At 37.7% G+C, this 25,802-nt stretch overlaps 1 protein-coding gene across 1 annotated transcript in view; it reads left to right on the forward strand.

Annotated features, from left to right (window-relative positions):
- Nucleotides 1–25,802, forward strand: part of SPEF2 (sperm flagellar 2) — a 187,517-nt gene that overhangs the window by 26,672 nt on the left and 135,043 nt on the right. Inside the window, exons 6-10 of the mRNA XM_077760172.1 lie at nucleotides 1,092–1,156; nucleotides 6,180–6,366; nucleotides 14,434–14,622; nucleotides 20,654–20,841; nucleotides 23,929–24,097. Of these exons, the coding sequence (XP_077616298.1) occupies nucleotides 1,092–1,156; nucleotides 6,180–6,366; nucleotides 14,434–14,622; nucleotides 20,654–20,841; nucleotides 23,929–24,097 (798 nt within the window). The remainder of the gene's footprint in view (nucleotides 1–1,091; nucleotides 1,157–6,179; nucleotides 6,367–14,433; nucleotides 14,623–20,653; nucleotides 20,842–23,928; nucleotides 24,098–25,802) is intronic.

A 25,802-nucleotide genomic window follows, 5' to 3' on the forward strand; every position in this document is an offset into this window, starting at 1 on the left:
TCCCTCAATATTTTACTCAATTCTTTCTCATCATGCATTTTTCTGAGTCCAGAAATGTTAAGTGGTTTGCTTGCTATCTTTCAATTTAAGATACCTATACTAGTGATATTTTACTGGACTGTACCAGCTGTCAATCATTCCAGTATGATACAATGTGCTTATATTTCACAGGGAAGCAATACTACATTTTGATTCTAATTCCTCCAATCTACACTGCATATGCTACAGTGGTTATTAATGATATTCTCTCCTGTGACCTCAGGAAAAGAATAATAGCTACCATTTATTGAGAATCTGCTATATGTTAATCTGGGTTGGCCACTTTACATCATCTTTATCTTTTAAATAACTCTCCAAGTAGGGTATTATTGCCCTCCATTTCTAAGTAAGGAAACTGAGCCTCCAAAAGCCTCAATGTTTCACTCTTGTCCACAGAGCTGGTAAAGCAGAGGCAGCACGTCTCTGCAATATCTAAACCCCTTGTGTTTTGTGTTCATCCACATTTCTTTATTTTTTAATATTGGAAAAATATCTTATACTTGGATTCTAAAGAGTAACACTCATGTAGGTTTTTCAGACCTAAATTTTAGAAAAGTATATAGTTCTAATATTTCTCTGAGTTGATGAAAGTTTATTAATAAAGCTTTGCAGTAGACAGAAGATGAGCTAAACTAATTTTGAGAGAGCAAATTAAAAACATAAATAAAGTTGCACAAGAAATGCTTAAAATATCCAAGACAACAATTTTTGGAGAAGTATTTATATCCAAAAAATTCTTATTGCTTATTTAAAAGAATTGTAAATAAAAGTCCATAGCCTGATTCCTTGGTAATCTTCATTCTCATCAAATGGCCTTTGTCACACTGTCAGAACTGGAATCGTGAGCAGAATGATTCAAGTTAGGCAGTTTTCACATTGTCTGAGATATATTTAGCCTAATCAGAATTATAAAAATATTCTGGTGTACAGTTTTTTATATCTTATCTCCTAATTAGCTTGGATTAGTAGTGCATACCATCTTGTAAGCTTGTAAAATGAAGATTTTCAGTGGTTTTTAGAGGCAGAAAACTGATAACAAATTTTCTTTAAAGGATGTGGCCAATGAGATTAAGGAGTTTGAAGCATTAATAAAAAAGGATCTCCAGGCAAAAGAAAGGTGAGATGTGAATTGTTTTCACAGTCACAAAACTACATTTTGTCCTACTATAACTTTTAAATACTTAGAAATAGTGCAGTTAATTTATTTTTCTGTGCTATGCTTACTGTCCTAAGTTCACACTCTTTTAAAACATTCATGAAAACTGTTTCAAGTTTACCACTAATTCAAATTTGTCCCCGTAAAGCCTTTATTAGACTCTAGTTGGTTTCTTTCGTGTTGCATCTACAGCATTTAGCACAGGGGCCGGCAATAAAAAGTTGTCAGATGAGTTTAACTGTCACTAAGATGGTCAGTTCAATGAGTTCATTGCAAAAAATACCTGGTTAATGGGCTTCATTTGCCCAAAGATAAAGATCCTCTCCCTTTTTCTTTCCTATTAGGGGTCATTGACTCACAGAAGATAGTTGATTAGGGATTATGGATTACATAGGTAGGAGCAACTTGAGTTCTTCTGCATTTTTAAATGGAAACTTCGCAAATTCTAGTCACTTACCTTTTATGGAATGTGAATTAAATCTCTGTTAAAGAAAAAAATAGACAGAAATTATGTAAGTCGGTTCCACAGTAGTATTTCTGAGGGAAAGAAACAATCAAATGAAGAGGAATAAGAAAAGAAGAAGAGATCGTGAGGAAGTCAGGTATGGAAGGAAAATAAAGCAAAATGAAGGATACATACATTACCTTTTCTTCTACCCTCTGCAGAAACTATTTTATTTTATTTTACTTTATTTTTTTTTTTAATTTTATTATTTTCACTGAAGAGAAACAGAGACAGCATGACTGGGGAGAGGCAGAGAGAGAGAGAGAGAAAGAATCCCAAGCAGGCTCCATGCTGCTAGCACAGAGCCCGATGTGGAGCTCGACTCACAAAACCATGAGATCCTGACCTGAGCTGAAACCAAGAGTCGGACACTTAACTGCCTGAGCCCCTCAGGTGCCCAGAAATTCTTGATGTCCTATTCTTATCCCACTGCCATTTATCAGGGCTGCCCCTGACTCCTAAAGAAAACACAATCCAGTGGCTCCTGAGTGACTCAGTCTGTTAAGTGTCCGACTTTAGCTCAAGTCATGATCTCACAGTCCATGGGTTCAAACCCAGTGTCAAGCTCTGTGCTGACAGCTCAGAGCCTGGATCCTGCTTGGGATTCGGCGTCTCTCTGTCTCTCTCTCTCTCTCTCTCTCTCTCTCTTTCTGTCCCTCCCACACTCATGCTCTGCCTCTCTCTGTCTCAAAAATAAATAAACATTAAAATTTTTTTTGAAAAAAGAAAACACAATCCAAGCCTACCCACCCATGAAGCCACCACCTGAACCCCACTATACTCACCCTGGACTGGCCCATGAAACCACTGGATTTCTTCCAACTCTTTCACTCATCTCACCAGCCACACACTCTGGAGTAATAAACAGATGGTATCCACCAGTGCAACCATATTAAAATATTGAAATGCTTTTGTTACTTGTAGGTGAGTGGTATTCTCTATGGCTCTATGGCCAGCCCCTTTCCTTGGACCTCAATTTCATCACAATTTGGCAACCAGAATTAGCACCAAACATGGCAGTGTCTTCTCATTCCTGTACCAACATCCATTTTTGATTGATCAGTATCCTTGACATGTCAGTCTGTTAAATATTTTAAAGATCATCCTTGTACAATACAGCTGCAAATATTTACTCTCCTCACTATTATTGCCTTTGCTGATCCAACCTCCACATAAGTCTATCAGTTAGCTTTAGAAACCCCAGACAAGAGTGGATTCTCTCTCATGTAACAGAAATCAGAATGTAAGCAGTTCAAATCGTGTTGAAGCTCCAAAGTCATCAAAGACTGAGGCTTTCCTTTAGTTCCACTGTTCTTTTGTGCCTTTTTTGTCCCCAAATTCACATTCACAATACAAGATGGCTCCTGGGGCTCTGGCCATTTGATCCATGTTCTAGATGTAAGGAAGGAGGATAGGCAAAAAGTAGATATCTGAAATAGCTGAAATAGCTCCTTCTAAGAACCTTCCCCAAAGTCCCAGGTAACATTGGTGCTTCCGTTTACTGGCCAGAATTCAGTCACATGGCCATACTTAGTAGAATAGAAGTTGGTGAACTGTAGTCTTTAGCTGGGTACCTTGTTTTCCTCTGTTTTAAGGAAAAAGGGAAGGAAATAGCAGTGTCTATCTCAGGACCTTTCCATATAGAAGCCTTCACTTGGTCTTGCCAGAGATTTAGCACTGGGAGGTATGAAATATAGACATCCTCACTTCAGGTCTCAGAGTGGCAGGAGAGGCCATGGGGAAGCCAGATTCCCTGGACCTGTCACCTGTGACTTTGCAGCCTCATCTGGGACTGCAGACTGCTTCCAATATGCTGCAAGAGAGCATTTTCTCTTTAAAGAATGTTGGGAAACACTGGTCTGGAGCAAACGTTAAAGAAAACAAAAGTTATGGAACAGTATGGACTTTGTTAAGCCCCTTTTATTAATCAGTACATTAGTTCACTCTGAATATTTAGCTTAGGATCAAGTATGTTCTGGGCTCTTTCAAAAACTTCACACTACTGATGCCAGAAAGGACTAAAATCTCATAAGTTGACCAGAAGGAGCAATTTCTGCAGCTACATCTTTATACAGTTCCTCAGGGAAGTCATCTTTAAGTCCGTCTTTTTTCTTTGTGGAAAAATGAAATGTTGTCTCAGAGCAACGTAAGAGCTCCCATGGCTGCTTTTTCCCCAAATGTACAATGTCTTTATTTTCTAAAACAACAAATGCTGCCATATACATATATATACATCTATATATATGTTTTTTTATTTTTTTGGTGAGATTGTTGGCTGCTATAATTTGACATTTGGATTCATAGATTTTCTTTAGGCTGTTGCCAGCAATTACTTTTTAAGTACACACAAATTTGGCCAAGGTTCCAATTACTAGTCATGTAATTACACACCCAATTATTAACTCTGTGGAGGTCTGACAAGCAAATAGAGAGAAAACATAATTATTGTCCTCGAGAAACTCACATCCAGGAAAATGAATATTTATTCAACTAAATATCATGTCGCTTTCTTCAGCCTTTAATTGGAATGAGACAGCAGATAGATGGTTGGAGGGCAGACTGATTGATACATAAAGGACAAGGACTATGTTCAGCATATTAATCCATGTCTAGTCCAAAGCCAACTCATTATAAGAACACATTTGAGTAAAAATATAATAAGAATTTTAACGAATGATCTAAAAAGTTATGCCACATAATTTTCATAAGTACTTAATTGAATTAAATTTTAGTAAATAGCATTAAACTTTCTCTTTGGTCCTCCTGAGGCTTTTCTGACTACCTGGGTTCTGCTCAAGGCCTCTCAGTGACAGAATACAACTGGAGGTGGAGCCCCTGCTGATAAAATAACCAGAATTTCAGTGTGTGGTTTTTTAAAAATTACTCCGTATAGTGCTTCTTGGCATACCTGAAACTTAGCAGACATCAACTACATGTCAGGACGATGAGGCTCAGGGACAGAGAGGAGTAACTAGGGTATTCATGAGCTCAGAGTTCATCTGGGAGCAGCAAATGTACAAAAAATGAACTATAATACAATATGATCTACACTATACACATGCAATTATTACTTCATTAAGCATGAATTAACTGTGCTTTTGTACTCCTTTAATACTTCTGTTTGATAAGAATTGATGATTATTTAGTTCCTACATACAATAATATGTCCTTGTCTTTTGAATAAGACAGTAAGTTATATTTAAACTAAATACATTAATAACTTATAAAATTAAAAATAATTACTAATAATATTAAAACTTGTTATATATNAATATTAAAAATAATTACTTATAATATTAAAACTTGTTATATATTGGCAGGTGACAAGATATATCTTGTTCCATTCTACTCTTGTATTCTGTTTCTTTTGTAAGGAGATATGCAGATGAGAATTGATTATTTGATCCTTATATACATAAAAATATATATTTTACTTTTTTTGAACAGACTTTATTTATTTTAATGTTTGTTTATTTTTGAGAGAGAGAGAGAAATGTGAATGGAGGAGGGGCAGAGATACAGGGAGACAGAGCCCGAAGCAGGCTTCAGGCTCTCAGCTGTCAGCACAGAGCCTGATGCGAGGCTTGAACCCATGAACTGTGATATCGTGACCTGAGCTGACTTAAGTCAGACCCTTAACTGACTGAGTTACCCAGGCACCCCTGTATCTTTTACTTTTAAAGATAACTTTTGAATGAATCTATAAATTCTGTGCTAAGCCACCATTGTTCCACTAAACTGAGTGTGTGTGTGCTTTCTGTTGGTAAGACCACCAGGCTCTTCCGGATCCTTCAGTTTTGGACCTGAGGTGGGATAAGAAGCGAAGCAGGTCTTCTTACCTGGGTGTCCAGGACTTGGGCAAGAGGCTAGGTCAGTCTTGTAAGTGCAAGTGTGGCATGATGAGCAAGTCAATTTTCAGCTTCTAAGCTCCCAGTAAGAGCAGGTCCACTGCTCTAAGCATTCAGGACATTATTGAGAGTTCATAGAGCTATTTGCATTTGCACAAGGGAGTAGTGGATTGAGCCATCCACGGAAGTACTCTGTGTCCTGACATTAGTAGACCCGGCTGACTTTTGCACAGGTATGCCTTCCCTGACACTTTGGTTATCAATATTGTGCTTACTCTTAAAACAGGAGAGGCAATGCGAGACCTAGAGCCAGCAGGCAGAGGAGAGAAAAGAAACCCCCATCTCTGGGCCCAGTGAAGACCATGACAAGTGACAGAACAAATAGATGATAGGCCTAGAAAGAAGGCTGTGCTAAGGACCTCCCAGTGTAGAGTCCAGAAATAGGGTGAATGGAATCTAATGATAAGACATGGATGTCACAATGAAGTTTTAAGATTCGCTTTAGTGCTTGTCTTAGTAAGTTAACAGAGCACTGAAGGGAGCCTTTTCCCGAGATCTTCCTCCATAGTTGCAAGTAGTGGCATGTGGTTATACTGTTTTTCTAAATCCTAATAAAAACTGTTGTCCTTAGTGCCTCCAAGCCTTCTTCAGATACGGCAGGCCAGACAACTACTGATTTGTTAAACACTTATTCGGATGATGACTACATTAAAAAAATCCAAAAGCGTCTTGAGGAGGATGCTTTTGCACGAGAGCAAAGGGAGAAAAGAAGGCGGAGGCTGTTGATGGACCAGTTAATAGCCCATGAAGCACAAGAGGTAAGATGTTTAGATATTCCTTGACTAATAGCGCTGGAAACTTTGCAAAATTTAGTCTTTTAGGCATACATTTGTATATCTTATTTATTTAGTATTGGTTACTCTGAATCAAATGTCAGCAGAACATCTTCACATCGTCACAGCAAATACACTCAGAAAAAAATTTCTGTATAAAACATTCACTGAAGAATCTAAAATCTGGTGATGGTTATACAACGTGAATGTGCTTTTTTCCACTGAATTGTACCCTTAAAAAATAGTTGAGATGAAAATTTTATGTGTATTTTCCCACAATTAAAAAATACTGACAAAAAAGGAATCTAAAATCTATGTTAACAATGTGTATGTATTGCTACTTTTGGAGGTAAGAGGGAGCTTTTTCCCAGTTCTTTTGAGGTATAATTGACAAACAAATATTATATATACTTAATGTGTCCAATGTGATGGATTGATACATGTATACCTTGTGAAAGGATTGCCGTAATGAAAATAATTGGCATATCCATCATCTCACATAATTTTAGTGTGTTTGGTGAGAACACTTAAGATCTACATTTATAAATTCTACGTTTTCAGATTGACATTTAAGTGGGATTATGCAGTATTTATCTTTCTATGTTTGACTGTATTTCACTTAGCATAATGCCTTCCAGGTGCATCCATGTTGTCAGAAATGGCAGAGTTTCCTTTCTTAAGGGTTAACAACGTGCCCATTGTGTATATACACTAAATTTTCCCTATCCATTTATCCATCAGTGGACTTCTGGGTTTTTCCGTACCTTAGCGACTGGGAATAGTGCTACAACAGACATGGGGTGCAGACATCTCTTTGAGATAGTGACTTCATTTCCTTTGGAAATATGCCCAGAAGTGGGATTGAGGGAACATACAGTAGTTCTATTCATAATGTTTTGAGGAACCACCATATTGTATTCCATAAGGCGACAGCAATTTACATTCCCAGCAACAGTTTCCAACAGTTCCCTTTCCTCCACAGCCTTGCCAGCACTTGTTACCTCTTGTGTGTGTGTTTATTTTTTTCAGACCCTTTTATTTTTATTTTAATTTTTTTTACAAATAGTTTATTGTCAAGTTGGATTCCGTATAACACCCAATGCTCATCCCCACAAGTGCCCCCTTCCATGCCCATCTCCGCCTTCCCCTCCCCCCCAACCCCCATCAGCCCTCAATTTGTTCTCATCATTCAAGAGTCTCTCATGGTTTGCCTCTCTCCCTCTCCCCCACTATTTAATAGCCATTCCAACAGATGTGAAGTGATATCTTATTATGGTTTTAATTTGCATTTCCCTGGTAATTAGTGATGTCGAGCACCTTTTCAAATATCTATTGGCTTTTGTTTGCTGTCTTTTGAGAAATGTCTGTTTGGGTCATTGGGAGGCGCCTGGGTGGCTCACTCTAGGTTAAGTGTCTGACTCTGGCTCAGGTCCTGATCTCACGGTTCATGGGTTCGAGCCCCGCGTCGGGCTCTGTGCTGACAGCTAGCTCAGAGCCTGGAGCCTGCTTCAGATTCTGTGCCTCCCTCTCTCTCTCTGACCCTCCCCTGCTCATGCTGCTTCTCTCTCTCTCTCTCAGAAATTAAGTAAAAACATTAAAAAAATAAATTGGGTTTTCGCTATTTACTTGTTTGAGTTCCTTATATATTTTGGATATTGACTAAATGTACATTTGCTAATATAGTCTCCCATTCTGTAGGTTGCCTCTTTACTCTGTTGATAGTCTCCCTTTAATATGTAGACACTTTTTAGTTAGATGTAATTCTCCTTATATATCTTTGCTTTTGTTGACTGTGCTTTTGGGGTCGTATTTAAAAAAATTGTCTAGACCAATATCAAGAAGGTTTTTCCCCTATACTTTCTTCTAGTAGTTTTATAATTTCAGGTCTTATGTGTACATCTTTAACCCATTTTGAGTTGGTTCTTGCATACATTGTGAGATAAGGGTACATTTTTATTCTTCTGCATGTGGACATCCAGATTTTCCAGCACTATTTGTTGAAGAGACTGTCTTTACCCATTATGTAGCCTTGGCACTCTTGTTGAAGATCAGTTGACTGAACAAGTATAGAGTTATTTCTGGACTCTCTATTCTATTTCATTGTTCTATATGTCTGTTTTTATGACAGTACCATGCTGTTTTGAATACCATAACTTTGTAATATATTTTGAAATCAAGCAGTGTGATGCCTACAATTCTGTTCTTCTTGCTCAAGATTGTTTTACCTATTCGAAGTTTTTTGTGGTTCCATATGAGTTTTAGTATTTTTTAAAATTTCTGTGAAAAATGCTATTGGAAATTTGATAGAGATTTTATTGAATATGTATGTGACTTTAAATATTATGGACATTTTAGCATTACTAATTCTTCCAATCTCATGAACATGAGATATCTTAATCTATTTGTGTATTCTTCACTTCCTTTCATCAATGTTTTGTGGTTTTAGTGTACAGATCTTTTACTTCCTTGGTTGAATTTATTCCTAAATAATTTATAATTTTTATGCTATTATGAGTGGCATTGTTTTCCTCATCTCTTTTTCAGATTATCCATTATGTATAGGAACAGAGCTGATTTTTATATGTTGATTTTATATCCTGCAACTTTACCGAATATGTTTTTTAGTTCTGACAAATATTTTCTGTTGCTATTATTGTAGTCTTTAGAGTTTTCTTTTTTTTTTTTTTTTTNGAGAGAGAGAGAGAGAGAGAGTCCCAAGCAGGCTTCACACTAAGCACAGAGTGTGACACAAGGCTTGATCCCATGACCATGAGATCATGACCTGAGCTGAAATGAAGAGTCAGAGGCTCTACTGACTGAGCCACCCAGGCACCCCTAGAATTTTCTCTATGTAAGATCATATCATATGCAAAAAGACAATTTTACTTTTCTCTTTCTTTCTGATTTAGATACTTTTTATTCTTTTTCTTGTCAATTGTACTGGCTAAGACTTCCAGTATTATGTCGTAAAGGAATGGTGAAAATGAGCATCTTTGTCTTATTCCAGATCTTAAAGGCATGCTGACAAATGGATAACTTTGATTATACCATTGATTAGGACATTAGCTGTGGGCTTGTCATATATGGCCTTTATTATATTAAGTTACATTTTATCTATACTTGATTTGTTGAGAGTTTTAATCATGAAAAATTACTGAATTTTTGTAACCTATTGAAATTATCAAAAAGGGACCTTTAAAAAGAAAACAACATGGAGAAGTTGTTAGTCCTCTAAGTTTGTTTGTTGGTCTACTCTAGTGATTCTCAAAGTATGATTCCTGGACCTACAGCATCAGAATCACCTGAAAGTTTTAAGGAATTTAAATAATTGCACCTCACCTCAGACCTACTCAATCCTAGCTCTGGGCTAGGGCCCAGGTAATTTGATCCAGCTATAGTGAGAATAGCTGATCAACTGTTACATTGAAATGTATTTGGTGAACCCCTTTTGTGCTCTAGGTACTTGTTCTAGGCGTAGGATACTATAGTGAACAAGAATAATGAGAAATGTGTTCTCACAGAACTTGCTGTTTGGGAGAGGATCTATAAACGAGAAACTAGGTTAGTGTGTGAAAGGGAAGTGAGGGCGATGGTCACCATAATCTAGGTATGAAGTTATCCTAGTTTAAGTTTAGGGCAATCACAATGAGAATGGAGAGAAATGGCTTCAGGAGCTATTTTTTAGTAGTAAAATCAATAGGTATTAATGGTTCATTAGACATGTTGCAGTGAAAAAGTAGGACGAGAGGCCAGGTGTCCTGCTTGGGCAGCTGAGTGGATGGAGGTGATGCTGTGATGATAGGAAGAACTTCCTCCTTGGGGAGGAAAGTGATTTGAGATGCAAATGTAAATAGACAAATTCGTGTGTCTGAAATATGAAAGACCGGTTTCACATAAGTATGAAGAAGTGAAACTATTTATCCATGGAGTCACTCCTTTCTTAGAGAAAAACTTAAAAAAAAACAACAACAACTGTCATCTCCTTGTGCTAAATAGTTATTTCTTACTTCAGATTCATGTATATCTTTACTCAACCATACATCTTTACTTTCACTTGATAGTCTCTCTTTTAATTAGAATTGTACATTATGGAAATTAGATAATTGAAAAGTAGATGATAAAATAACTACCTATTTCAAATTTAATAACTAGCAATGGAATTTTGAACATATTTCCATTTAATATTACAAAACATTTGTCTATTGGCTGCTAGGTTTTTTCTTTCCATTTTTCTGCATATAACCTAGACTTGATATTTACCTGGCGAATGGGGTGAATGAGTTCTTTCTCATTTTCCTCACTTTATATGAGGTTGCTAGTAGCATTGGCGTTTGAAAGCTGTAGCCAGAGATTTGTTCGGGGATCCAGCTGCCTAAAGGACATTAAAAGAAGTTAGTGCTCCGGATATTTCCATCAAGGGAACTGTGTCTTCTCAGTGTTGGGGAAAGATGCTACTCCTACAAGCAGGCTGGGGTATGCAACAAAGGGCCTCCATTCCCACTGCCTCCTTTAGTGCAGTGTCCTGCCTGACCTCCGTGCACAGCGGACACCAGGGCCACAGTGGTGGAATGTGAAATTCTCATGTGCAACATGGCCTGTTTTCTATCCATTCTTCTGTCTCCCAAAGAGAAAATGGCATTTGTCAGGGCTGGAATTTCCTTTGCTTCCCTCAAGTATCTGTTGCTTTGGGGAGCATGAATCTGGTGTCAGTCCTGGATGCTTTTATTCTGGCCCCGTTTGTACTCCAACTGCCAGAAATGCCTCTGAATATCTTTTCTAGCTTCCAAGTTGTGGCAGTGTTCCCTGGGGTTTGTAGACTCTGTTGTAGTTGGGCTTGTGAAGAGAGAGTCACAATAACAATCTGTGTTGAACTCGTTATCTTGTCCAGTGATTTAGAAAGAAATGTGACTATACGAATGAAATGACGAGATTTAGGATGAGAAAGAACACTTTTTTGGAAGAGGAGTTTTGGAGAAGGGTGGGGGGGAAGTCATGGTAAAAGAAGGGCACATATTGTTTACCGTAGGGGCAGTATCACTAGGTATGGAATGGAGTAGGGCTGATTTAAAAACATACATAGGAGTTAAAATAGACCACTTTGTCAAGAATTGGGTATTAGGAATGATAAGAGCAGAATGAACTTAGGATGGCCCTAGCACTTTATAGGTCCCAGTATCATAGCTTTATAGGGTTATCAACAGAGATGGGGAAATACTGAGGGAGGACCGGGACTGAAGGAGAGTTGATGAGTTTAGTTTAGGCATTTAAGTGGAGATTATGAACAGTCTCCCAACTGTTTCTGTGGTCATTTGGCTAGCATCTTGGTTGGTTCTTAGGATTCACTCCAACTCCACTGTCTCTACCTTCCCCCTTTCTATATTATTTACTGGAAGCTGGCATTTGAACATCAGATGCTTCCCCCACTTCTTAACCCAAACATGCTTGAATATTTAGCTTCCAGGTCTTTCTGACAATATCTCCTTCCTCCACGAGAGCTGCTCGGGCATCTTTGGAGAACTAAGCAATGGCACGGACCAGGGTAAGCTCCAGCTCCAAGCAGAGGCAGAGGGCCTGGTAACCAAATTGAGGGTATTTTGGATTGTAACTCAGTCTAAATCTTCTGCAAATATAATTAAAAGAGCTTGAGTGGCTCAGCGGTTAAGCATCAGACTTTGGCTCAGGTCATGATCTTGTGGTTCATGAGTTTGAGCCCCACTTTGGGCTCTGTGCTAACAGCTCGGAGCCTAGAGCCTGCTTCAGATTCTTTGCTCCCTCTCTTTCTGCCCCTCCCTTGCTCACATTCTGTCTCCCTCTTTCTCTTAAAAATAAATAAACATTAAAAAAATTAAAAAGAGAAATGTGACTTTAATTATTTTATTCATTGCAGACATAAAGTATTTCATCTGTGTTACAGGTTAAACAGACATCTGTAGGCTGCCCTGAGCACCTAATGTTTCCACATCCCAGTGAAATTTTTGGAAAAGTCTATTTCTAAAATATGAACTACTTGTAGAAGGGAACAAAAAATAAATCTTTTCCATTCAACTTTTGGGTGCAGGTCTTAATACACTTGATGGTTCTTCATACTAAAGCTTCATATCCGTAGTATTGACTCAGCATTCAACAATTCCCTTTTCTTTTTCCCTTTCCACCCATAATGAGTTGTCACTCAAGTAGTAATGGAAACAATTCTGACCAATTCAGTTTCTTCTTTACAAGTGTCAGAATGACCAGCTATCATTTAGACAACTAAATTGCCTTCCCATATAACCAAATATAGAATATATTCTATATTAATTATAAATCACTTGGAATAATAAATCAAGGTTATTTTTTTTTTAAATATGACCGTGACTGTGCCTTATGTATCCCAAACCACCCCAAAGTGTAGTAGGCTGTTTGGGCAGGACTCAGGCATGCTGTCCTTCTGCTGGTCTCCGCTGGCATCCCTTACCTGTCTTTCATCAGCTGGTGGCTTGGTGGGAGCTGGTGGCTTGGTGAGAGCTGGGAAGACTGGTGCCTCTCTCTATGGTCTCTCATTTTCTAACAAAGCAGAAAATGAGGCGTCAGTGGTAGGGTCAGAAGACAATTAAGAAAATCAATCCCAGGCTTTTGTTTTGTTTTGTTTTGCTAATGTCCCATTGGTCAATTCAAGTCAAATAGTTACCCCATACCCTGTACCCCATATTTAAGGAGTGAAGAACTAGATCCTCCTTTCTAATAAGAATAGCTGCAGGAACCATTGCAAGGATGTGGATGAAGAAAACTGAAGAATTTGGGGCCATTTTTACATGCTGCCTAAGCTCCACTACTGGATCTCAAAAGGAAACAAATAATTAACATTAAAGGTTCTAGAATTTTATAACTAGACTAGACATATTTCAAAGTTGTTCACAATTTAATTCTTTATCTTCATGGCACTAACAAAAAAATTCATATTTATTTTCAGTTTAAATTGTATTTAATCTACATTTTTATATAATTCCCAGGTTCAAGTTTTGGAATTTACCACAGAGCACTATTGTTGTTTGCATCTAGATTCTGAAAACATATATGATATTTCTCCCATAATCTCATAGTGGCAGAGATCATTTGAAACAATGTCATTAATGATGCCATATTTTCTTCCTAAGTAATTAGATTGTTCGGTGTTAAATGGACAACTCCAATGTTTAAGTATTTTTTTACATCTTCCCCTTTGAGAACTCTAATTACCTCCTCCTTCCACATGATGTCTCTGTTTAGGCAAAATGAGAGTGTGAAGGGCTTTGGAGATCATCTTCCACCAAAACCCCTCCTTTCACCTGTCAAAAAATAGGCCCTGAAAATCCAAGTTACTTGTCCAAGACCATACCTCCAATTAATGGTACAACTGGGGTGGCAATGGCTTCTGATTCCCAGTTTAATGTTTTTTTTTCCACTGTTCATTTACCAACTCCCCTTCTGTTCTCTTGAAATAGACAAGAGAACCAAGAGAATACATGTAGTTTCTTTTTCAGATCACAACCAGTGAGATTTTACAAGATAAGCAGTAGGTCATTTTCCCTTAGATTGTCCTCCAGTCTTCCCATTCCATCAGGTTGTGGCTCTTCCTCACTCATGTAGTCAGCTCTCCACACTGGCAACTAACCAGATCCGCTATCTTCAGCCAAAGCCTGTATTTGTTTTTACAACGAGTATTTATTTCAGAAATTTCGCATTTCTGAAAGCTTCCTTATAAATTTTGAATCCTATCTCTTATTTATCAAATCTTGAAAACAGTCACCAGATTTATTTTTCATTGGATTTTAAACAAAGTAAGAATTCATGTAAAATAATTGTGACTTGCAAGATCATAATGCTTCCAGATACCAAAACTGAACATACAATATTTGTTGGAAATTTTCATTTTTATAACAATTTTTGCCATGTTCGGATTTAAATCAGATGGCAGAAATGGATGCTGATGAATACTATGCCTTTTAGACATTATTGATACATAGGCTCCTTAACCCAATGGGAAATTTGGACATGGCTTTGGCAAATAATTGGCTCCTCCAATGGTGTTTTCAGGAGGCGTACCGGGAAGAGCAGCTGATTAACCGGCTGATGCGGCAATCCCAGCAGGAACGCAGGATCGCTGTGCAGCTCATGCATGTTCGACATGAAAAAGAAGTTTTATGGCAAAACAGAATTTTCAGAGAAAAGCAGTATGAGGAAAGACGACTTAAAGATTTCCAGGATGCTCTTGATCGAGAAGCGGTAAACAATAGCTCCCTTAAAAATATTTCTAAGGGTACTCTTGATATTTTCTACCAAGTCAAGGTAAACAAAACTGTGTTTAGAGTTAATTTTTTATACAATCTCTCTCTTGTCTCCCCACTTTTACTTTTTTGTAACTACATTGACAGCACATAGAGCTTCTACATGTTACACTCTCTCTTTAGTCTTGATTCTACAAATATTCGATGTTCACCACCCATCTTTGTGTTCACATCTCTCTGGTCGTTTTGCTTGTCTGAAACCCATTCTCTAGGACATTCTACAAGAAGGGCTCAGGGAACAATATTCCCTATATGTTGTATTGGATATTATGTATGGCATACTGAGAACAGTAGATGCCTTTTATACCCGATTGTCAAGTTTTGCTGTATATAAAATCTTTAGTCCACATTTTCTTTCCTTGAATATCTTGAATACATTATTCCATTTTCTTCTGGGAAAAGTGTTACTGTCAAAAAAATTAATGGTAATCTAATTTTCAGTTGTGTCATTACTCCCTTTTTCTAGATGCATATGCAACTTCATTTTTCTTTACAGTCAGCTAAGTTTACTAGAATGGTATTGATGTTTGTTATTCTAGGTGAATATTCTCAGTCAGTGAGAGCACTTTTAAGCTGCCTCCTTTTAATGAGACACGATTGGTCTTTAATAAATGATTCCTTGCTTTCTGATAAAATAAGATTGTGTCAACTCCATATTGTATTATTCCTTCCTCCAAACCAAAGCAAACGATTTATCCAGGGTACTCTGGTTGACTGTATTTGAGATTGTACATAGATACCAGGATCCAGATGATAGGTATGCTCGTGGCTTCTATGGTATTGTGTCTAGGTCCTTTTATAGCTCTGAAAATGAAAATAATTAGCTCTTTCAATTATTTAACGCATAAATATTTTTCCTTATCTTTATGTGTATAAGGGTTCTAATAATCAAAATTGATCTGTTCTATCAATAGATTGTACAGATTAATTCTTGCCTATTTCTTATTGGAGATATTCCAAATTTATTCAACTCGTTGGTCTAGATTTGATTGAAGAAATGCAAAATTCATGTGAGTGGCACTTTCAATAGCCTGTCTTTACTGTCATAAAATAGTCACAAAACTAGGCTGAGCAGAAGAGAAAACCTTACAAAAAATAGGAAGGAAATGCTTTATTTATCAGCCTTATGGTTTCCACGGTGATATTCCATGAAAATGAATACAGCTTTTGCCAAAATTATACAATTCTTAGAAATATAGTTTGGAGAGTCAGGAAAATAGTGCTTTTGCTTTGTAGAACAGACATAGCTGAAATGTTAGGGGCGAGGGGTGAAGAACCATACGTCCAAGAATTTGAACCGCATGAACACTGATCTCGAGTGTCCTCTTAAAGAGCTGAATTATCTGGATAATGGTTTCATTCCTCTTTTTTATATATAAGAGTAAACTTGAATGGATTGAATGGCATTTTCTTGCATTAATAATGTGTTTAGCTAATCTTCCTAAGTGGCTATTGAAAAATATGTTTGCTTCAAGCCCGGTTAATTAAGTGCAGAATAGTAAAGCATTTATAGTAGGACTTGTCTCGCTGTGATGAGAAGCGCTACCTCCTTTTTTCTTTAACTGGCCTTGAATTAATGTCAGAAGGTTGGAATGCTCAGGCCTGCTAGAGCCTCAGAGACCAGAACTGTGAGGTTGTAAGGCATCTGAAAAAAATTATATTCCTTCCTCTCATAATGATTACCTTTCCCTAAAGCTGAGGTATGTGCTTCTCTGGCACCCCTGTCTGTGAGACAGCTTGGTTTTGCAGGTTACCTCCCTAAACATTGGCTCTATCACCCCCTACATCAACAGTAGCTGGTGTAGGAGCCAAAGAAGTGAATATTGAATTGAATTTGCCAAAAGAACAGAACTTTCTTTCCAGCATCATGCACTAAATAAACAAAATACATTTTGTTCCCCACAGCAAATCATTCTACTGCTTCACTTTTGTGAAGAAGAGAGTTTTTAAAATTGTTTTTGTTACTTGTGGCTGTTTTTGTAGTTTTTGTTATTGTTTGTGGTGGAAGAAGGGGGAAAATTCTAGAAGTACTTTTAAAGATTTTAAGTCTGTTAATGATACAGATATTAATAATACTTTATATTATTAATATTAATTATTGATTTGCTCTCACGTGGTCCCTTTCTGTTGAGTCCTGCTGTGGAAATGCTCTCCTGCTTTTCTTCCTACTTCACTGGCTGCCCCTTCTTGACCTTCTTTGTCGGCTCATTCTTCTCGAATACCAAAATGTTTAACGTCGGGGTTCCTTAAAGCTTAGTCACAGGCCTCTTCTTTTTCTCCTCTGTGTTATTTTCTCAGAGGTCCCCCTAATCGACAACCATGGGGGCATAGTCACTGCCATAGACAGATGACTCCTGCCTTTATATCTCTGCCTTCTGCAGTAAAGACCCATATGCTCAACTGCTCTCCTGACATCTCTACTCAGATTTCTCAGAGACTCCTCAAATTCAACGTGTTAAGGCCAAATGTATGTCTCTTGTTACTAACTTGGCCTTTTTCAAGGTTCTATATCCCAATAAATGATGACACCCTTTATTCAGTTACACAAGTGCAAAATCTCAGGGTCCACTTGAACCCTCTCTTCCATAGCCAGAACATCACTACGTCCTATCAATTTCATGTACTATCTCTTTAATTTGTCCATTTTTCCCCATGTCTATACCACACCCCTGTCTCTACTACTACCACCGCAATGGTCTCCTTCATCCATTTTGAGAGGCTATGAATTAGCAACTACAATTGGGGTATACAAGAACATAACATTTTTTATATTCTTTAAATCAACCTGAGCTTGAAGTCCAGCAGCCCATGTCTGCCCTCCGAGATTCACAGCGCCCCAGGTCACAGGCCAAGACATCAGGGAAGCACACTGCAGTCATCAGGCCCAGGTCCAGCCTGTTGCCTCTGGGGCCTCAGCTACCAGCCCGCACATCGCCTACAGAGGCACATGTCTTCACGGAGGCTATTCCAGGCTTTGTTGGTCCCTCACATGTTCCCCTCTGAGGCTCTGCTGCTCCCCAGGAAGTGCCGGGGAGCAGGTGTGCATCACTTCCTCTTTCTCTTTGCTCTCAAAATCTTCCCTTCTCTCCTCTCTCACTGAGTGACCTACATTAATTCACCTTTGAAGATAGCCTTTTAAAGAGAAGAGGCGTTTCCTACAGCTTCTGCTTTTCTGTCTTGCCGAAATTCCCTAAAGCAGGAGTTAAAAAGACATCTGTCTACTTGTTAAAATTGAAAGGAAAACTAGAGATAACTTCTACATATTGCCTGCCCTACTTTCATCTCCTCCAAATCATTCTCTGTTCTGCTGCCAGAGGAATCTTCTTACCCCGCAGATTTGACCACTGCCCTCACACTCAAAAGCCCACCCATGACTTCCCTTTGACCAGATCCCTGCTCAGACCTTCTTTCCCTCCGTCTCCCAGACTCCGGCCACGCTGGCCTGCCCTCGGATCCTTGAACAAGCCATTTCTTCTGCTTTTCCTTCTTCCCACATGCCTTTTCCTCAGCTAATCCTCATCTTTCAGAGCTCTGTGCACTTGCCACCTCTTGCCCGGTTCAGGCCTCCTGTTATGCGCCGCACCCCAGAGTCCTTCCCTGGTGCCTCATACTGTGCAAGTATACAGTCATTGTGTGGCCTCTTCACAGTCTCCCCCACTGGGTGTAAGCTCCTGAGGACGGGATCATGTTTGCTTCTGTCCACTGCTATTTCCCCAGGGCTTAGGCCAATGTCTAGCACATTTAAAGAAGGTGTGGGGGGGCNTAAAAAAATTTAAAAAAAAAAAAATAAAGAAGGTGTGGGGGGAGGGGGGTACAGAAAGGGATAGAGAGGGGGAGAGAGAGAGAGAGAGAGAGAACTTCATGTTTTCCATCATCAGTTTTTGTCTGTTTTGTTTTTAGATTAAATCTTTTTATCTCTTCCTTTAAAATAATTGGGCATATTTTCTATATTAAGAATTTCTGATTTCAAATTTCTGTTCCACCTGCTATTATGAGCAGTACTTAATTATAATAATATTTAACCTTTGATGAGTATTTAAGAGTCAAGCATGGAGCTATATTTATTACATGCACATAGAATTCTCACAACAGCCATTTGAAGTAGACACTCTCCTTATCTATGTTTTACACATAGGGAAAACGAGATTTAGAAAGCTCGCTGTCACACAGCTGTCAGTGGTGTAGACAGGAGCACAGCTGGCTCTATCAGACTCCAGAGTCTGGGCTCGTAACCACCAAGATTTACTACCTCCCACAGACTTCCTTTTTCCTTTTCCTTCTTTCTTTTTTTAGGGCTTCAACCCACTGTGCTGTAAGGGGACAGGAAACTGTGGTGGGCTTAGCACGGGGAGGCTAGGTGGGGCGAGGGTAGAAAACTAGCAGCTAAAAAGAAGGAAAGGGTTGGAAGGAAGAAGGGAGAGCTCGGAGATGAAGGCTGCTTTCTTCCTGCTGGGGACATTCTGCCCTTCTCTTCAAGGCTCGGGTCCTGTCACTCCATAGTGCTTTATGGGCACTCTGCAGTCAAGTGGCCCCCCGGGCACATTTTACCGTCACCGTGTCTATAAGTGCTCATCTAGTTACGGCTGCCCTTTTGGACTCCACTTTCGTCTGACCTCTTTGCAGGTCATGAAGCCTGCCCTAAAGCCTTGTGCTTACATTGTGTTCTTGCCCCAGGAAATCGCGGCCTGCAGAGCAACACAGCAGTGGCAAGTTCTGCTCTGATTCCCGAACTTGCCGAGCGTACAGAATTGACTTCAAAGGGCAACCAACCCAACCCCTTTCCCTGTAGATAGAAAACAAACAAAATAAAACAACAGTAACAAAAAGAAAGGAAGCTTCCATTTGGTTTCGCAGACGAAAGCAGTGCATTGTCAGGCGTTTAGTCATGTGTGAGTAGGACCATAAGAAATATTTGCCCTGACAGGATGGTGTAGTGAGTTTTTTCTGTGCATGCCAAGTCTTATTAATACCCCCACTCATGGGACATGGAGGCTAGGGATGGGGGGCTCTGAGAGGAGCCAAGGACTTGCCTCCTGTACATGAGCTGGGGCTTGACTTTGATGGCAGCCTCTCCAAGGCCCAAGTTCCCCTTCATCTTAAACCCAGCGGGTTAAGTTACAGGAGGCGAGAATTGTTTCTGGAGCATGTTAGCACAGGATGGAATCTCTCAAGGAGCCAGTTCAGCTATTTGAAAGCAACATTTAATCATGCTGAGTTTGACCTTTGTACTTTATGTGAAGAAAGTGTTTCTCTGAACAACATAATAGTGCAAACCAAGCAGAGGGTCATGGTGAACTCTTAAGTATTTCATTACTTTCTGCAGAAATAAACGTTCTCTGAGTGAATTTTTCTGATTTATAAAGGCTGTAACAGCAAAAGGTTTTTTTGGTTGTCTAAATACATTTAACATTTGTTGGCGCATGTGTGATATGCTCGAGCCAGTAATATCAGGGAATTTCCAAAATATTTTCTAAGTATAAATTAGTGTCCTAGAACTCTCACTACAAGACAGAGGGCATTGGCTGGACAGAGCAGATGTGTCCGGTTAAGGCTCCTAAGCCGGGTATGAAGGGGCCACCATGATAAGGTCTAGCATAGATTTGCCTGTTTCTCTGTGATCCCTGACTCTGACGATCTGAAACCTATGAACTCAAGGCTTTTTTTTACACATTAGAGATCGAACTTATTGTTAATCTATGTTGGGCTTTCCACAGTCAGACCACTTTTCTCTGTACTATATGTTGCTGACAAGATAAGGTAAAGGTGGAATATTTCTAATACTGTCATTGCCGTCATACTCAGTACTTAATGAGGAAAAAAAGTGTTCCTTCATGATTAAGTCTTTCTTGGTATAAAAGGAGGTTTCATTCTGTTTAGAGATTTTTTTTTTTTGCCTATTGAAATGATAACATTATTTTCATTTGAAACATCACACAATTACATTGACTCAACCATGTCTGTCTTTATAGGCTTTGGCAAAACAAGCCAAGATTGATTTTGAGGAACAAGCCATCAGAGAAAAGGAAATTCATGAACAGATTGCTGCAGAAAGAGCCCAAGCTCGTTATAAAAAACATTACACAATGTGTGCGGAAATTTTGGATCAAATACTTGATTTGTCCACTAAAGTGGCAGACTACAGAATGTTGACAGATAAGTAAGTGTTACTCTTTAAGTTATCACAGTACAGACATCATAGAAAATGGCGATTGTACAAGTAGACACTCAGTTGATAAGAAAAGACAAAATTTTTCATGAAAAAAGTGCTAACCAGTGGGGTCCATTATACCTGAATTACTGACTCAATTTATACACTGATGAGCTTTACTTAGGGTGCATTTATATGTCTTTTAACATTTAAACTTTGTGTCTAAATTTACCGTAATTTACAAAGACAAATATGATAATTTATTTGACACATTTGGAACTTTCTGAAAGATTGGAATTATTTAAAAATTATTTTACTAGTCATTAAATCTATTTATTTTCATTATACCTTGTTTCTAAAAAGAATCAATGTATTTATAAGGAAATATTCAACAATACAAAACATATTAGAAATATGCCAGATAAGAACAAAGGAAAATCCAAATTAAAGTAGAAAGTTAAGACCAAAAGATAAATTAGAACACAGTTATATTGGTACTAGTAGATCTGCCAGTGGCTGCAACTGAACTGTAAATTTTATCTGAGCTTCCTGGTAGACAAAGGAAAAAGGAAAATACAATCTGTCATGTGTTTTCCATTTTCCATTCTAGTTCTTTACAGAATACTTGGCACTAACTTTAGAACAATAGCTCTCTCACTTGGTACACTCACCTAAGATACACTGAGTAGTGTCATAGATCTAGTGGAGAATTCGTCAGCAACATCTTTAAGCAAATGCATCATCTGGCTTCATAGACCTGTTTCTCGTGATATTCTTTGCTGAAAGTTATAGGGGAATGATATCACAGGGGATATCAGTGAGATTAATTCTGCAAGGACAGGGATAAGGCAACCTGGTTAAATATGTACGCCTTTCAAATTACTCAGACTAAGAGCTTCTTGAGAACCCACTGTTTTCCCTAGTGGCTGTACCAGTTTGCATTCCCATCAACAGTGCACAAGAGGGTTCCCTCTTCTCCACATCCTTGCTTTTTATTTCTTATCTTTTTGATCCTAGCCATTCTGACAAGTGTGAGGTGATATCACATTGTGGTTTTGATTTGCATTTTCCTGATGATTAGAGATGTTGAGCATCTTTTCATGTACTTGTTGGCCATCTGTATGTCTGCTTTGGAAAAATGTCCATTCAGATCCTGTGCCCATTTTTAATTGGATTGTTTGGTTTTGTTTCTTTTTTTTTTTTTTTTTTTTTTTTTGCTATTGAGTTGTAAGAATTCTTTATATATTTTAGATATTAACCTTTTCAGATATGTGATTTGCAAATATTTTCTCCCATTCAGTAGGTTGCCTTTTCATTTTGTTGATCATTTCCTTTGCCTTGCAGAATCTTTTAAGTTGGATGTAGTCCCACCTGTTTATTTTTGCTTTTGTTGCCTTTGCTTTTGGTATCAAATCTAAGACCAATGTCAAAGAGCTTGATGCCTATGTTTTCTTTTAGGAGTTTTATGGTTTCAGGTCTTACATTCAAGTCTTAATCTATTTTGAGTTATTTTTTGTGTATGGTATAAGATAATGTGTCTTTTAGTTCCAACTGAACACAACAATTATACATATACTTTAATGTTTTATTAGTCTATATTACTATCAGTCAAGATAAACTCTTATTACTTCATTAAACAAGATGTCATCCGTACATATTATTTTCTAAAGCACAGTATATTCTTGGTATCAGCCTACTCAAAAGAACTGACTTTTAGATTACTCCTTAAAATTATTGATATTCAGATAATAGGATATTAAGTAAGTAACTGTAAGGTTAACTTTTGGACAGTTTACAAGTTGTTAATTACTTACTTCACCATAGAAGCCAATAATGCCATTTCAATAATTCTCATGTTACAATATTTCTATACCTAAGCTTATTAATTCGTAAAGTTCCATATTTCTACAAAGTGACCCTTAGCAACTACAAACATTTTATGAATGGAAAACATAATGTGATTATATTTCAGGTTGTACATTTAATTAAGATAAAGTTTTTTATTGTGTTAAAACATACATAACATAAAACTGACTCTTTTAAACATTTTAGATGCACACTTCAGTGACATAAGTACATTCAAACTATTGTGCAACCATCTTGACCATCCACCTCCAGAATTTTTCTGTCATCCCAAACTGGAGCAATGTACCCAGTAAATAACTCTCCAGCCCCTAGGACCTCTGTTCTACTTTTGGTCTCTGCCTTTGTCTAAACTGGGTACCTTACAGAACAGAAACCATACATTATTTGTTCTTTTAGCATCTGGCTTATTTCATTTAACATAATGTCCTCAAGGTTCATCCATGTAGTATGTATCAGAATGAAATTATTGAAATACTACCTTTTTGTTGTAATTTCAAGCTCTAGTCCAACTATTTTTAGAGAAATCTATCTGAATGTAAGACTTTTTCCTGTCTTTGCATTTTGTTCTTCTTGAAACCATTTTCCCATCAATCTTTCCTGATTACCTCTTAATCTTCCACCAGATTTAAATAGAAACAGTTACTGAAAAATAATTTTAAAGGTTATCAAATATGCAATGATAATAAAAAAAAACCAGTGTATATTTGATCTATTACAAATTATTTGCTAATATGTAAGCAACTGACATCTTATACTAGCCACTGGACCACCAAGGAGCTCCCAAGCAACCCACATCTTAAAGGGGCTTTGGAAAATACTTTGTCTGTTCATTTTGCACGGGAGAACACTGATATAGAGCATTTAAATGATTTTCTGAGGTTGCACAGCCATTTAATATCATAGATAGCAATTAAAGAACCTAAGTTTTGTGACAGTGCTCATCATTTTAAGATATAATGTTCTGCCAGTCCACAGTTTATATGAAAGTTTGAAGGACCGGTGGGTTTAAGTAACGTTCATTCATTCAAACCTACTGAGTTCCAGACACTCTACTAGCCATTAGTAATATATAGTGATAGTAAATGGAATCTCTAGCCTCAAATAGCAGATCCTGGGGAATGAATGTGATAGTAGAAAGGCTAAGCTTGAAGGGGTGTATTTGACTATTGATTGACTATATATTGGCCATTGATTTGTCTCTACCTTTTTTTAAAATCTTTTTTGCTATAGTGTGATTCCATATAAGGTGATGCATGATTGGAAGGAATTGTTTTTTAATGAAAAACCCATATACCAGCAAGCCTCTATTAAGCATCTACCAGCTAAGCCCTCTGCAGAACAACTTATAGAAGTGGAGAAAAGGGACTTGCTAGACAGCAATGACTATGAAGAATATAAGGTACTTACTAATATGAAATAATTAGAGAGAATTCAACATAATACATAATGTTTCATTAACATTAATTCTGTGATATGTCATTTCATCTCTATTAATAAAAATGGGCATTTTATGTTTGTGTTTTTCCTTGGTTTAATTTGTAATTATATACTAATTTTTAAATGCCTAATGTATTCATCATCTATTATCTGTTACTCCTGGTAATAGTAGAATAATGGTCCAGAAAATAATAAAACAAAATATTGTCAGGGCTGATAGATTTCAGAATTTTCTAAATTTATTCATTAGCATTTTCTTTGTATGAGTTGTCTACCTTTGCTACAGAAATCCTGGCATAAAGGTATTTCTTTAGTGACTTATTTAAACAGTATGTGGGTTTTAGAGGCATATGTTAGAGGAGACAGTCTGAGTTTTACAAATAGCATAGATTCAAACAAAATCTTATTCAAAGATTTTTTTAAAAATACTGAGCACCAATTTTGCTTCTTAGAAGAGCTGCCAAAAAACCTTTGGTGTCAGACAGACCAAGGAGAGATCTTGTGCAGCCTGTCCCTTTGGTGGGAAGAGACTCAGTTTCCCAATTTATGAAATGGGTATAATAATATACCTACTTTATTTAGTCATTACGAAACTTGTTTAAGATAGTATGTATTAAATACTTAGGTGCACTGCACATTGGATGCAAACAATACACATAATTTATTTCCTTACCACCCTCCTCTCCCCACCACATTTCATCTCACCTTTAGGAGTAAAGATGTAAAATTAATAGCTATCAGATGGAAGTTCTGGGTAGATCAGCATCAATGGAATGAAAAATAGGCCCATTATTATATTATTGAATAAGTTTTAGAACGATAGTAAGTACAACATGAAAAGAAAAGAGAAGGAAGAATTTGCTGATATTTAGCAAATACTCGGTAAATGTTTGTTGGAAGGATGCATGAATAAAATGAATGAATGACAATGAACAGGGCAAAGTATAAAATAGCACTAATATGTAAAGGAAGAAATATCGAAAGAAGGTAAATTTATGATAAAATGATGAGGAAAGAGAGATTATAAGAAATTAAATGTACATCCTATTTTAATTAAATGAATCTATATTTGTATCACTAAAAGAATTGTTATTTAAAAATGGACTAGAGGGGCACCTGGGTGGCTCAGTTGGTTAAGTGTCTGACTTCAGCTCAGGTCATGATCTCATGGTTCACAAGCCCCACATCGGGCTCTGTGCTGACAGCTCAGAGCCTGGAGCCTGCTTTGAATTCTGTGTCTCCCTCCCTCTCTGCACCCGCCCCCCNTGAGCAGGGGAGGGTCAGAGAGAGAGGGAGTCACAGACTGAAACAGGCTCCAGGCTCTGAGCTGGCAGTCAGCACAGAGCCCGACGCGGGGCCCGAACCCACGAACCGCGAGATCATGACCCAAGCGAAAGTCGGACGCTTAACCGACTAAGCCACCCAGGCGCCCCTAAAAACTTTTTTAAAAATAAAAATAAAAATAGACTAGAACCTTATAGGATACCCATGCATATTTATTTTGTATGGTGGTAGAATACAGTAGATCTATTGTGTCGGCCTACAGTATAATGCTACATAATAAGTGCTTTGACAATATTAAACTATGTGAAGGTATTTTTTCTGTTGTAAATTAAGTCATTTTATTTGACAATTTTGCTGATTTATAGAATTTTTTTTCGTAAGTT

Source organism: Crocuta crocuta, unplaced genomic scaffold (genome assembly GCF_008692635.1).
Source record: "Crocuta crocuta isolate KB4526 unplaced genomic scaffold, BGI_CrCroc_1.0 scaffold150, whole genome shotgun sequence".
NCBI classification, from domain to species: Eukaryota; Metazoa; Chordata; class Mammalia; order Carnivora; family Hyaenidae; genus Crocuta; species Crocuta crocuta.